Source organism: Bos mutus, chromosome 17 (assembly GCF_027580195.1).
Source record: "Bos mutus isolate GX-2022 chromosome 17, NWIPB_WYAK_1.1, whole genome shotgun sequence".
Taxonomy (NCBI): Eukaryota; Metazoa; Chordata; class Mammalia; order Artiodactyla; family Bovidae; genus Bos; species Bos mutus.
Genome location: NC_091633.1, coordinates 66156088 through 66171585, shown reverse-complemented (window position 1 = coordinate 66171585; position 15498 = coordinate 66156088). Strand labels below are relative to the sequence as shown.

The window sequence follows — 15498 nt, the reverse complement described above, 5'->3', positions numbered from 1 at the left end:
AACTAAACATATTCTGACTCTTTCTCTTTCAAGTCTAAAGATCTTACCAGTAGCAAATTATAGCAAATGTTTTATACAGGTGTCTGTTTTTCAAGTCTCTTAACTCTTCTAAAGTTATATTTCATATTTCCTGTCTTTCAGTTCAATAATTTATTAAACATCTACATATGCCTACAATATTCTTGGCACTGGAGATTATGTGAACTACAAATAAATGGTTTCCGATCATGAGGAGCTTGTAATGAGACTGGGAAGAAGATATTACACCTGTACTTTTCATAAAAGGTGGTGGGTTTCACTGTGAAAGGACACTCAAGATGCTGTCAGAGCACAGAGTGGGAACACAAAAGCGGGGAGAGAAGGTTTCCTGGGGGAAATGATGTTCTAAATGGGGCTTGTGGAAGGCACCAACCAGGGGGAGGTATATTCCAGGCAGAAAGAAGAGGAACTGCCTGGGGCAGAGAGGCATGGGAAGGTGTGATGCCAGGAGAAGGGATGGCTAGGAACTCCAAGTGATTTTGCATTTTTGGAGATTAAATGAGAGATGAGGAGTGAAAGAGGCCATGGCATAAAGAACCCTATCTCCCAGCCTGGCATGTAGGTGGCCAGAAGCCACTGAAGTGTCCAATTACAGGAATGCGCTGGACAGACCTGGGTCTTAGATTCATTGCTACCATGGCAGAAAACGACATGTCAGAAGATGACAGGATGTACAGGCCAGAGGCTACTTCCTGCAGCCTGGATTCTCCAGTGTCCACTACTCTGGGATGTCCACTCTAGAACTATCCTGAGGATGCCCTGAGGTCACTGGAGCCTGGAACCAGTTAGGAAACTCAAGTGCACCAGTGGCACTCAAGGTCCCTCCTTTGGTGACCCCTGTGATCACGGACAGCCTTGGATAATGGGTGGTTGTGTAACTAGCGGTCCCTGACAGATTGGAAAGTGTTGGTGGGTAAGTGGATACCCCTGAGGTAGAAGCTCCTAGTAAACAGGAGAACAGAATCTGTCAAATATATGTCAGTTATGCTGAATTTGTACTCAAGTATCCTAACAAACAGAACTTTGGACACCACTGACTTTTGTTGCCCTCATCTTCCCTAATCGAACATCTGAAGAAGCATGGTACTTGCTGGCTAATGGAACACTCCAGTAAACAGAATGCAGTCACACCATTCTATCTCTATCACATTTCCTCCCAGCCTTACAGGTTTCCTTGGGTTGCCTCAGGGGAACCTGGGGGCTACATCACACTAGTCACAGGAGGTTATGTCAGATTGTAGCTCATTTCCCAGTCCTCTGCAACTGCTCTTCATCTGAATTAGTCTCCAGCCTGAACAACTCACAGCAAAGCGTTAGCATGAAACTCCAAAAACAATAAATAGACAGCATTTATTTTTATCAACTGAAGGTCTCATTCCTTATCTCAAACTTAGCACCACAGCTCTGCCTTGCCTTGATTTCCTCACCATTTTTTTTAAACCACTGAAAAAAGCCAAAGCTGATCATTTGCTCCTAATACCCCTCCCTTCAGAAAGGAAAAAATATATATATCCTTATCCTTTCTGTCATCAAAACCTCCTTTTCCCACAGTCAAGCTAACAAAATCTCACTTCCTGGATTCCACAGGCCATTTCCATCCATAATAGTCCCTTCCTTACTTCCTATGATCAATATTTTTCATTTTATAATAATGTATCTCATGTTGTCATCCAAATTAGCTTAACTGTTCTTTAAAAGCCCAGACTGGTGGTCGACAATACAGTGCGGGAGTAGGTCGACAAGATGGTAGAGTACATCTCTCCCCATGGATGCATTGGGAATGAATTTCTCACTGAGCAGAAGTCCCTGACCACCCTAAAGGAATATACCGATCCATGCAAACTCGGTAGGACAAACGAAGGAAGGAAGAGGATGAGAGAGAGCAGGACCAATCTGCAGCCAGGGATGGGGGAGCTGAAGCAGGGGGGAGATCCCTGAATCCAGGACATTCCGTTGGAACAGAAGGGAAGCATTTGAAGCTATCAGAGAGTAAGGCAGCCAATCTGTGTTAGTATCAGTGGAGTGAGAATCACACAGCTGATCCACGCCACGGCCCTACATACCCTGGACAGGGATGGGAATCCACCGGAAGGAGCAGCGGGTGTGAGCTGGAGAGTGGGGATTGGAGGGCAATCCGGGGGCGAGGGCTGCTGTTGACTGCGGGGAGACAGCCGGAAGGGATGGGAGAAAAGAAATCCACGGCGGGGAGTGCCTTTGGAGGAACGCCGGGCAGCCATGAAGATAAAGCGCTACTGCTGAGTCACACACAGGGGGAGGAGCCATCACTGACGCCTCTCTCTCCACACAGGCCTGACAGTGGTCAGCACGCAGCTGACCAATGGAGAAAGACTCCAGAGAGCGTAGTCCTTTGAGTGCCTGCTGGGCTCAGCAACAGAGAAGGACCCCAGCCAAGGCTGCCCTTTGAGTGCCTGCTGGGCTCAGCAACAGAGAAGGACCCCAGCCAGGGCTGCCCTTTGAGTGCCTGCTGGGCTGAGCCACATAGAAGGACCAGCCAGAGAGGTCCTTTGAGCAGCAGCTGCCAGGAACTAGAATAGAACCATATCTCCTGCATCTGTGGCCAATGGCTTCCCTGCACACCTGACACGGCCAGGGTCCACACGATCCAGGCCGCCACCCCACCTCTATGGCTGACACACACCAGGCAGACCGAAGTCCCCTAGGGCAGCCTCAGGAGCAGACTCCTGTGGATGACCCACATTGAGGAAGGGATAAAACCATGATGGAGCTCCAGGGGTGGACTGCCTAAGGAAGAGGATCAAAATCTTCCCACTAGCTGTACAAGTTACAGATTAAATCCACATGATCGACTAGGTAGACTCTGTGTCGATGGAATATATAAAAGGACAATGACTGTTCCCACTAAAGAAAACGCTCTAGCTCTGGCAGCTGTGGACAATGGAGGCAAGCACATGCAGGAGCAGGGCCAGAGTAGGGTCGGACTGGAGTCTGAGCTGACCCCACAGAAGGTCCAGAGATTAGCCCTCTCCAGTACTAAGGCTTCCTAGCGAGGCAGACGTGGACTGCGACTCGCAGCAGAGGAAAGAACACTGACAGCTGAGATCCAAGAGAACATTATTCTTACTTTGATTCATTCTGCAGTTGATTCTAGATGTTCTTCACTTTCTTTTCCTCTGCATTTGTTCTTTTTATTATTATAATCTCTATCTAGGCTGTTGGAAACTTTTTAATAACACTTTTTAAATTTCTTTTGTGTATTTCTACTTTGGCTTTCTATGGATTTGTGTGGGGTTTTGGGGGGGTTCTTTTCTTATGGTTGCTTGTTGTTCAATTGCTAAGTTGTGTCCAACTCTTTGTGACCCCATGGACTGTAGCCCGCCAGGCTCCTCTGTCCATGGGATTTCCCAGGCAAGAATACTGGAGTGGGTTGCCATTTCCTTCTCCAGGGGATCTTCCTGACCCAGAGATTGAACCTCCATCTCCTGCTTGGCAGATGGATTCTCTACCACTGAGCCACCCGGGAAGCCCTTTCTGATTGTGAGTGAAGTGAGTGAAGTCACTCAGTCGTGTCCGACTCTTTGTGACCCCATGGACTGTAGCCTACCAGGCTCCTCAGTCCATGGAATTTTCCAGGCAAGAGTACTGGAGTGGGTTGCCATTTCCATTTCCCAACCCAGGGATTAAACCCAAGTCTCCCGCATCACAGGCAGACGCTTTACCGTCTGAGCCACCAGGGAAGCACACTTAATATATGTAGACCTTCTTTTACATATTTCTATTTAACTTTGCTTTCCTATTTTTTTTCCTTTTTTCCACCGTGTTTGTCTGTTTGCTATCTTTGCTTTGTTCCTCAGTTGGCACTCTCCTTTGGTCTCGTTTTCTGTTTTCTGTTTTAGTTAGTTTTGTTTTGTTGTTGTTAATTTTATTTTCAATTGGTTGATATCATTTTTGGTTTCCTTGACTCACCTGATCACCCTCTTGTACTCTGTTTTCTTTAGACTGTTTTGCTTTCCTTTGTGTGTGTGTCTGTGCATGTTCATTTGTTTTTGTTTCTATTTGTCTCAATTTGCTTTTATCATTTGTTTCAGCTTCATTTTTCTGTTTCTTGGGGAAGGGTTTTTGGTGTTTAGTTGGTTTGGGGGGTTTCTTTTTGATTTGTTTTTTTTTTGGGGGGGGTCTTCTCAGGGTTTTTTTGGTTTGTTTGTTTGTTTGCTTGTTTATTTTAATACCCTTTATTGCCAAATCAGTTTGTGGGATCTTGGTTCCAGAAGTCGGGTCTGAGTCTCTGGAGGGGATGTCTGAGTCCAGGACACTAGACCACCCAAGAACTCCTGACCCCAGGGAGTATTAATCAGTGAGCACTCCCAAGAAGGCCTCCACCTGAACCCAAGACCCAGCACCACCCAACTGCCTGCAGCACCCAGCGCTGGATGCCTCACCCGAACAACAAGCAAGACAAGAACATAAACATAAGCAGAGAGGCTGCCCACAGACATCCCAAAACACACCACCTCAAACAACCTTGTCCATCTGAGGGAAAAACTCACCCCCTCCCACTAGAACACGAGCACAAGTCCCTTCCAACATGAAGCCGACACAAGCCACTGGACCAACCTCATCCACCAGGGGCAGAGACCAAAAGCAAGAGGAACTATGACCCCACAGCCTGGGGAAAGGAAACCCAAAACAGTCAGACAAAATGAAAAGACAGAGAAATACTACGCAGATGAAGAACAAAAACTCACAAGACAAAATATACAAAGAGAAAATAGGCAAACTACCTGAAAAAGAATTCAGAGTAATGATAGTAAAGATACAAAATCTCAGTAACACAAGGCAGAAAATGTAAGAATCATATAATACATTTATAAAGGATCTAAAAGAAACAGAGAATAAACAAACAGTGACAAACAACACAATTACTGAATTTGCAAATATTCTAGAAGAAATCAATAGCAGAATAATTGAGGCTGAAGAATCGATAAGTGAGCTGGAAGAGAGAATAGTGGAAATAACTGCTGAAGAGCAGAATAAAGAAAAAAGAATGAAAAAAACTTGAGGATAATCGCAAAGATCTCTGGGGTAATATTAACTGTGGCAACATTTGAATTACAGGAGTTCCAGAAGAAAAAGAGAAAAGTAGAGGGTCTGAGAAAAATTTTAATGAAATTATAGTCAAAAACTTCCTATCATGGAAAAGGAAATAATCAAGCCCAAGAAGAACAGAGAATCCCATACAGAATAAACCCAAGGAGAAACATGCTAAGACACATATAAATCAAACTAACAAAATTAAACACAAAGAAAAAATATTAAAAGCAGCAAGGGAAAAGCAACAAGTAACATACAAGGGAAACCCCATAAAATTAACAGTTGATGTTTCAGAAGAAAGTCTGCAGGCCAGTAGGGAGTGACAGGATATATGTGAAGTAATGAAAGGGAAAAACTCAACCAAAATTATTCTGTCCAGCAAGGATCTCATTCAAAATCGATGAAGAAATCAAACACTTTACAGAAAAGCTAAGTTAAGAGAATTCAGCACCGCTAAACCAGCTTTACAACAAATGCTAAAGGGACTTCGCTAGGCAGGAAACACAAGAAAAGGAAGACTTCCAAAAACAAACCCCAAACATTAAGAAAATGTCAACAGGAACATATATATCAATAATTTAAATTTAAATTTAAATAGATTAAATGCTCCAACCAAATGACACAGAACGGTTGAATGGATACAAAAACAAGACTCATATATATGCTGTCTACAAGAGACCTACTTCAGACGGAGAGACGCACACAGACGAAGAGTGAGGGGATGGAAAAAGATATTCCAAGCAATTGGAAATCAAAAGAAAGCCAGAGTATCAATCCTCATACCAGACAAAACAGACTTTAAAATAAAGAATACTACAAGAGACAAAAAAAGACACTACCTATCAATCAAAGAATCAATCCAAGAAGACATAACTGCAAATATTTATGCATCCAACATAGAAGCACCTCGATACATACGACAAACACTAACAGACATAAAAGCGGGAATCAAAAATAGTAGGGGATTTTACACAACAATAGTAGGGCATTTTAATACCCTGCTTACACTAATGGGCAGAAAATTAATAAGGAAACACAAGTCTAAAATGACATATTAGGATAGATGGACCTAACATATCTTTAGCACATTCCACCAAATACAGCAGAATACACTTTGTTCTCAAGTGCATACAGAACATTCTCCAGGATAGATCACAACTTGGGTCACAAATCAAGACTTGGTAAATTTAAGAAAACTGAAATCATATCAAGCATCTTTTCTGGCCACAACACTATGAGATTAGATATCAATTACAGGGAAAAATCTGTAAAAAACACAAACATATGGAGGTTAAACAATATGCTTCTGAATAACCAAGAGGTCACTGAAGAAATCAAAGAGGAAATAAAAAAATACCTGGGAACAAATGACAATGAAAACACAATGACCCAAAACCTATAGAATGCAGCAAAAGCAGTTCTAAGAGGGAAGTCTATAGCAATACAGTCCTACCTCAAGAAACAAGAAAAACATCAAATAGACAATCTAACATTATACCTAAAGCAACTAGAAAAAGAAGAACAACCAAAAAAACCCCAAAGTTAGGAAAGAAGGAAAGAAATTATAAATGTCAGAGCAGAAATAAATGAAAAAGAAATGAAAGGAACAATATAAAAAATCAATAAAATTACAAACTGGTTCTTTGAGAAGAAAAAAAAATTGACAAACCATTAGCCAAACTCATCAAGTAAAAAAATAAGGGGACTCAAATCAACAAAATTATAAATGAAAAAAGAAAGGTTACAACAGACAGTGCAGAAATACAAAGGGTCATAAGAGACTACTGCAAGCAACTATATGCCAATAAAATGAACAACCTGGAAGAAACGGACAAATTCTTAGAAAAGTACAATCTTCCAAGGTTGAAAAAGGAAAATAGAAACTATGAACAAACCAGTCACAAGCACTGAATTCAAAACTGTGATCAAAAATCTCCCCCCACCTAAAAAAAAAAACAAACCCCAGGGTCAAATGGCTTCACAGGTGAATTCTATCAAAATGTTTAGCAAAGAGCTAACACCTGTCTTTCCCAAACTCTTCCAAAAAATTGTAGACGGAGAAACACTTCCAAATTCATTCCATGAGGTCACTGGCACCCTGATACCAAAACCAGACAAAGATATCACAGAAAAGGAAAATTATCAGCCAGTATCACTGATGAACACAAATGCAAAAAAGCCTCAAAAAAATACTAGTGAACAGAATCCAGCAACACATACACCATGATCAAATGGGGTTTATCCCAGGGATGCAAGTATTCCTCAATGTATGCAAATCAATGTGACACACCATACCAAGAAATTGAAACATGAAAATCATATGATAATCCCAAAAGACGCAGAAAAAACTTTTGACAAAATTAAACACCAATTTATGATTTTTAAAAAAACCTCTTCAGAAAATGGGTAGAGAAGAAACCTACCTCAACATAAGAAAGGCTATGCAGGACAACCCACAACAATCATTTTTCCTATATGTGCATGCTAAGTCGCTTCAGTCATGTCTGACTCTTTGTAACCCAGTGAACTGTAGCTCACCAGGCTCCTCTATCCATGGTATTCTCCAGGCAAGAACACTCAAGTGGGTTGCCATGCCCTCCTCTAGGGGATCTTCCCAACCCAGGAATCAAGCCTGCATCTCTCTCTCACATCTCCTGCATTGGAAGGTGGGTTCTTTACCACCAGTGCCACCTGGGGTGAAAAAATGAAAGCATTTTCTCTGAGATCAGAAGCAAGAAAAGGATGCCCATTCTCCCCACTATTATTCAACACAGTTTTTGAAGTCCTAGCCATGTTGATCAGAGAAGAAAAAGAAATAAAAGGAATACAGATTGGAAAAGAAATAAAACTCTGTTTGCAGATGAACTAACAATAGACATAGAAAATCCTTAAGATACTAACAGAAAATTACTAGAGCCCATCAATGAATTTAGTAAAGTCACAGGATACAAAATCAATACACAGAAAACCTTTGTATTCCTCTACACTAACAACAAGAAATCAGAAAGAGAGATTAAGGAATCAATCCCATTCACCATTGCAACAAAAAGAATAAAATACCTAGGAATAAACCTAATTAAGGACACAAAAGATCTGTATACAGAAAGCTATAAGACATTCATGAAAGAAATCAAAGATGACAGAAACAGATGGAGAAAGATACCATGTTCATTAGATTGAAAGAATCAATATTGTGAAAATGATTAAACTACCCCAAACAATCTACAGGTTCAATACAACCCCTATCAAGTTACCAATGGCATTTTTCACAGAACCAAAACAAAAAAAAAAATCACAATTTTTATGGAAACACAAAAGATCCTGAAAAGCCAAAGCAATCTTGAGAAAGAAAACTAGAGCTGGAGGAATCAACCTTTCTGACTTCACATTATACTACAAAGCTACAATCATCAAGACAGGATGGTACTGGCACAAAAGAGAAATACAGATCAATGGAATAAGACAGAAAGCCCAGAGATTAACCCAAGCACCTGTGGGTACCTTATCTTTGACAAAGATGGCAAGAAAATATAATGGAGAAAAGACAATCTCTTCAATAAGTGGTACTGGGAAAATTGGACACATACGTGTAAAAGAACAAAATTAGAACACTTCCTAACACCATTCACTAAAATAAACTCAAAATGGATTAAAGACCTAACTGTAAGATCAGAAAGTATAAAACTCTTAGAGGAAAATGGGCAGTACACTCGTTGACGTAAGTTGCAGTAAGATTCTCTATGACTCACCTCCTAGAGTAATGGAAATAAAAACAAAAATAAACAAATGGGACCTAATTAAACATGGAAGCTTTTGCATAGCAAAGAAAGCCATAAACAAGATGAAAAGACAACCTTCAGAATGGGAGAAAATAATTGTAAACGAAGCAACTGACAAACGATTAATCTCTACAAGCAACTCATGCAGCTTAATATCAGAAAAACAAAGAACCCAATCAAAAAATGAGCAGAAGACCTAAAAAGACATCCAAAGGAGACATACAGATAGCCATAAACACACACACAAAAAAATGCTCAACATTAATTATGAGAGAAATGCAAATCAAAACTACAATGAGCTATCACCTCACACCAATCTGAATGGCTAGCATCAAAAAAATCTACAAACAATAAATGCTGGAGAGGATGTGGAGAAAAGGGAACCCCCACATGCACTGGAATGTGAATTAATCACTATGGAGAATAGCATGGAAATTACTTTAAAAAATAAAACTAGGAATAAAACTACTATATGATCCAAGGATCCCAATACTGGGCATATACCCTAAGAAAACCATAATTCAAAAAGACACAGGTACCCCAAATGGTCATTACACCTCTATTTACAATAGCCAGGACATGGAAGCAACCTAGATGTCCATCAACAGATGAATGGATAAAGAAGTAGTGCTATACACACACACACACACACACACACACACACACACACACACACACATACACAATGGAGTATTACTCAGCCATAAAAAGGAACTAATCTGAGTCAGTTCTAGTGAGGTGGATGAACCTAAAGCCTATTGCAGAGAATGAAGTAAGTCAGAAAGAGAAAAACAAATAGCATATATTAATGCATACATATGGAATATAGAAAAATTGTACTGATGAACCTATTTGCAGGGCAGGAAAAGAGATGCAGTCATAGAGAAGAGACTTGTAGACACGGTAAAGCGGAAGGAAAGGGTGGGAAGAACTGAGAGAGTAGCACTGAAACATATCCGTTACCATATGTGAAACAGACAGCTAGCAGGAAGCTCCTATGTAACACAGGGAGCGCGACCCAGTGCTCCGTGACCATCTAAATGTGGGGAGGGGTGAGGGGTGGCAGGGAGGCCAAGAGGAAGGGGACATGTGTAAACTTATGGCTGATTCACGTTGTTGTGCGGCCGAAAGCAATACAATGTTGTAAAACAATTATCCACCAGTTAATAAATTTAAAAGAAACGCCCAGACCAGGGCTTATACTTTGCTGTGTCCCACCTGTGATGCCCATAGTGAGGTAACTGAAGTTTGGGCTCACTAAATCTCCATTTAACAATACAGTCAGTCCTCTGTATCTGTGGGTCCCACCTCTGCAAATTCAACCAATCACGGATGGAACATATTTGGAAAAAAATTTCAGAAAGTTCCAAAATGCGTAACTTGAATTTGCTGCATACTGGCAAGTATTTACATTGTATTTACAATTATTCACATAGTGTTTATATTGTATTAGTTATCATAAGTAATCTAGAGATGATTTGGAGGATGTGTAGATGTGCCTAGGTGATACGGAAAAATAATTTTGTATAAGGGACTTGAGCATCCCATATTTTGTTATCTGCTGGTATCTGGGAACCAATACCCCACAGATACCAAGCGATGACTATAATTACATTGATGTCTACATTAATTGATTTAACCAGTATTTTTATTTATAAAGGTAACAGTTGGCCCTCAAGAGCCTTGGGAAATAGAGAGAGACTGAGGGCATTTTCCAGATTTATTTAAAAAGAAAGTCAAGACTAACGGTAAGAAATTTGGCCAAAGTTTAAAAAAATGGCTGAAAAACAGTTGGACCAAGAGTGCACTCACTTTACAAAAGAAAATGTTTAATAACTAGACTCCAGTCCCTCTGACAAACTTTCCCTTACCCTCAACTCAGTACTTTTCTGCACTAAACGAAAGGGAGTTCCCTTGTAACTTAGTCAGTTAACCATATGCCTGCAATGCAGGAGACCAGGGTTGGATCCCTGGGTCAGGAAGACCCCCTGGAGAAGGAAATGGCAACCCACTCCAGTATTCTTACCTGGAGAATCCCATGGATAGAGGAGTCTGGCAGGCTACAGTCCAAGGGGTTGCAAGAGTTGGACACAACTTAGCGAGGAAACGGGCGCCACCAAACAAAAGGTGCTGTGCGTCAGCACTCAAGTGCAAAGCCAAGGGTAATTACGCAAATTATCTGGAAAACTCCTGGATTACTTTCTTCCCATTGCTAAAGCAGATGTGCCCTTAATATCCAGGGCAAACCCATTAAGATTTTAACAGTTAAAAGTCAGAGAAAGGGAAATGCAGAAAAAGAATTTTAGAAGCTTTGCACTGAATAGTGACAAGAAGCTACAAAGTGTTAATGACCCAGAAGCAGAATTGATTTTGTTTTTGATCTAAACTGTGTCCCTGTAACTGCTATAATCTACAGGCTTGGTGCTTTAACTTATGTGCTATTTCCAGCCACAGGAAGGAATTGGGTAGTCATTAAAAAACTGTCACATAAATAGCCACTTACCAGCTCACCTGGGGAGTGTAACGGTGGACAAGTAGTAAAGAATGCCAATTTTATTTATTTTTCCCCTTGTAAACTCGCTGAGGGAAGGGGCAAGCTGGTAAATTTCCTGACCATTCAACCCTTAATTATTCATATAAGTAGATCCAAGAAGAGTCACAGAGAAGTCAAAATGAATAATAATAATTTTAAAAAACCTTTTATAAACAGCTTTGTAATGAATTCAGATACTTCTAGCTACCTTCCTTCCTTAAATGACAGAGGGACCACAAGCCTGAAAAATGGTAGAGCACAGAGGTCCCATACTCTTCGAGTCATGGGACCGAGGTCTAAGTACTTGGATGGAAAGTCACTAGTCATATAACCTCAGGCAAGCTAACAATTTTCCATTCCCTCATCTGTAAAATGAGGAAGCTAAAACTAACTGCCTTACCAGTTTGTGGAGAAGATTAAATGACACAAGGCATCTGTGGTATTCAGGACAGCACTTGGCAAATACTTAATAAATATGTCTTTCAGTATTGTTAGAGTTTAAGGACTGAGTTAAAATCAGCAGGAGAAGGGGAAGAAAGAGGATGTACTCATGGTCAAGTATATTGCAAAGTGATAGACAAGTCACTTGAGGGCCAACTGCTGCTCCTCTAAAAATATCTGGGGAACATTCACGTCCTGTAATTGCTTTCATGAAAAGCAAGGTTTTAACCAGCTACCTATTCTAGGAAAGCAAGAAGAGAAATTTGCTTTTCTTCCTACCTAAAAAGGTTTCCTCCCTATGTTTCTGGAAGCCTAGTTACTTGTCACACAGGTAGGGACCCATGGATCAGCCCAATAGAAACCCCTAAGATGACCTAACCAGCAGAGAGGGTGAAACTCACACATTACCTGAGCCCAGTGGTTTTTAAATACAATCATGCATGTTTCTGGGTCAACTCCCTGCAGGCTCACTGCCCTCTGGATTCTGCTCTCTGTCGCAACGGATGACATCATAAGCCTTCATAAATCAAATGCTCCTAAGTCATATTTAATTTTCATGAAAATTTGGTAGGCAGCCACTAATTTTCAAGTATCACAGTAGAAATGTAACTTCTTCACGTTTCATTGTCACCTTCTGAAATCTGTAATGACAATAACAAAAAAAAACACACATTCCATTAAATTCATATATTAAATAGGATATGATTAAATTAAAATCAAAGCACAGACATTCTCAAAGTCCAGCACTGAGCAAAATATCTACAAAATAGACATTTAAGCTCAATCCAAAGCCTTTCTTATATTTTTCTCTCACTTTGCTACTAAAAATATAAAATGATGCTACCAAAGCTACATGAATAAATTAAAAAATTATTGAGTTTATTCTACTACCACCAACCACAACCCTCTAGATTATTATTCTAAACCATTCAAATCTAGTTTCAAGCAATAAAGTACGATTATCAATGTTGGTGGTGTTTAAAAACACCAAGAAACAGAAAAATCTTTAGTTAATAGTGACTAAAATAAATAGCTTGACATAACTCAGGGGAGTAATAGCACAGCACCCAGACTGCCGGGTCCAATAATAACAATTTTTTAAAATCAGTGACTGTCATAATGGAATTTAAAACATTCTCAGTCATTTCGTGGCTACCAACTAAGTTAAGGTTTCTAACTTCCCTGAAAAATAAATATAAAAATAGAATTCCAAGTAACCTTGACAAATCAGATAGAAACGATCCATCAAAAACAAGATAGTGCTTACTTAGTGTAAGTAAAGCACAGCACACTTATCAATGAAAAGTAGCAGTGTTATTTATCAATGAAAAATGAATTATGTAGATAAAATACAAAGAAAGTCAGATTCCAACAGAGTCAGTGAGGAGAAAAACGATACTGAGGTCAAAGAACATACAGATAATAGTATCCAGTTGTGTGGAGATAACTCTGACAAAAGCAGTAAGATATTAGTATTATCTCCTCAGTTTCATCAGCCCAAAAAAGGACTGAGTACAGAGATGGGAGTACCATACCACCTTACCTGTCTCCTGAAAAACCTGTGAGTCAAGAAGTAACAGTTGGAACTGGACACAGAACAACTGCCTGGTTCAAAACTGGGAAAGGAGTATACATCAAGGCTATATACGGTTACCCTGCTTATTTGACTTATATGCCGAATACATCATACGAAATACCAGGCTGGATGAAGCACAAGCTGGAATCAAGATTGCTGGGAGAAATATCAATAACTTCAGATATGCAGATGAGACCACTATAAGGGTAGAAGTGAAGAGGAACTAAAAAGCCTCTTGATGAGGGTGAAAGAGGAGAGTGTGAAAAAGCTGGCTTGAAACTCAACACTCAAAAAACTATGATCATGGCATCTGGTCCCATCACTGCATGGCACGTGTAAGGGAGCAAAGTAGAAGCAGTGACAGATTTTATCTTCTTGGGTTCCAAAATCACTGCAGTCATGAAATTAAAAGACGCTCCTTGGAAGGAAAGCTATGACAAACCAAGACGGTGTATTAAAAAGTAGACATATCATTTTGCCAACAAAGGTCTGAATAGTCAAAGCTATGGTTTTTCCAGTAGTCATATATGGATGTGAGAGTTGGATCATAAAGAAGGCTGAGCACCAAAGAACTGATGCTTTTGAACTGTGGTGCTGGAGAAGACTCTTGACAGTCCTCTGAACTGCAAGGAGATTAAACCATCGATCCTAAAGGAAATCAACCCTGAATATTCATTGATGCTGAAGCTGAAACGCCAATACTTTGGCCACCTGATGCAAAGAGCCGACTCTCTGGAAAAGCCTCCGATGCTGAGAAAGATTGAAGGGAAAAGGAGAAGGGGGCAGCAGAGGATGAGATGGTTCGATAGCATCACCAACTCAATGCACATGAATTTGAACAAACTCCAGGAGATAGTGAAGGACAGGAAAGCCTGGTGTGCTGCAGTCCATGGGGTCGCAAAGAGTCAGACATGACAGAGCACTGAACAACAACAACAACAGTTCAAAATGTTATTATTATGTTTTTTTAGTGTACAGACTAGAGAGAGTACTGGGGAAAGGAGCTATAATTATCAGAGCACTGAAAAACAAAGTCCATGATAAAACTTCCAGATGTGCAGTGACAACAGAGTTGGTTTTTTTTTTAAGAGACTGTGTTCTTTCTTTCTTTTTTCAGTATTTATTTTGGTGGCTGCACTGGGCCTCAGTTGCGGCATGTGGGATTTTTAGTTGTGGAATATGCAAACTCTAAATGCAGCATGCGGGATCTAGTCCCCTGACCAGGGGTGGAACCCAGTTCCCTGGCATTGGGAGCTCAGGGTATTTGCCACTGGACTGCCAGTGAAGTCCCAAGCCACTATTTTCACCCGAGTAATATGAAAGGTATTACAAGAAGAACACTGATCAAACTGATCAACTATTCCTCCTATAAACAATGAAATGTGAGAGGTGGACTTAAGATGATGATTCAGGTTAGACTTATGGGTCAAGTTCTTTGTGGGAAGCAGAGCAAAACACTGGAAGACAGTTAAAGGAATATGCAAAACAAGTATTGGGTTGATCAAAATGTTCATCCAGGTTTTTCCACAAGCTGTCATGGAACCAAATGAATGTTTTGGTTAACGCAATGTTTCTGCTGGTGGGTGTAGAAGACGCACCAGCCAACATTAAAAGAGCTTTAAAATAAATTTTAGTACATAAGAATAGAAAACCGGTAAGAATTAGTCATCTGAGGAAAGAAATGCTTTTTAAGGAGAATGTCAGGAACAGGTATGCAGAAAGAGGGAGGCCTCTTGGAAGGAGGACTGTATATCTGATACACCTGAAAGGAACAGTCAAATTCTATCTTCCGTGACTATGTTTTATTCTGTAAATTGGTGAATTCTTAATAAAACAAATGTGCTTTCAATGAGACACTGTCCAATGACAACCATGGCTCTCTGCCACTGACAGGCATATTTCAATGGGCCCAATTGGTGTTTAAAAGTCAGGAGTGGCCGTCCACTCACACCCAGGTACGTGTTCAAACTCACACACACACATGCATGCACGCACACTCCCTACGATCCTCCCGCTTCACTCTGATTAGCAGGCTAGCCCTTCTAGACAACATCTTAGTG

At 40.4% G+C, this 15498-nt stretch overlaps 1 protein-coding gene across 5 annotated transcripts in view; it reads right to left on the bottom strand.

The window, feature by feature from the left end:
* Window positions 1–15498, bottom strand: part of FHIP1A (FHF complex subunit HOOK interacting protein 1A) — a 329740-nt gene that overhangs the window by 128968 nt on the left and 185274 nt on the right. For all 5 annotated transcript variants that reach the window (XM_070386654.1, XM_070386651.1, XM_070386650.1 and 2 more), the window contains one exon: window positions 12271–12503. In XM_070386654.1, the coding sequence (XP_070242755.1) occupies window positions 12271–12375 (105 nt within the window). In that variant the 5' untranslated portion in view covers window positions 12376–12503. The remainder of the gene's footprint in view (window positions 1–12270; window positions 12504–15498) is intronic.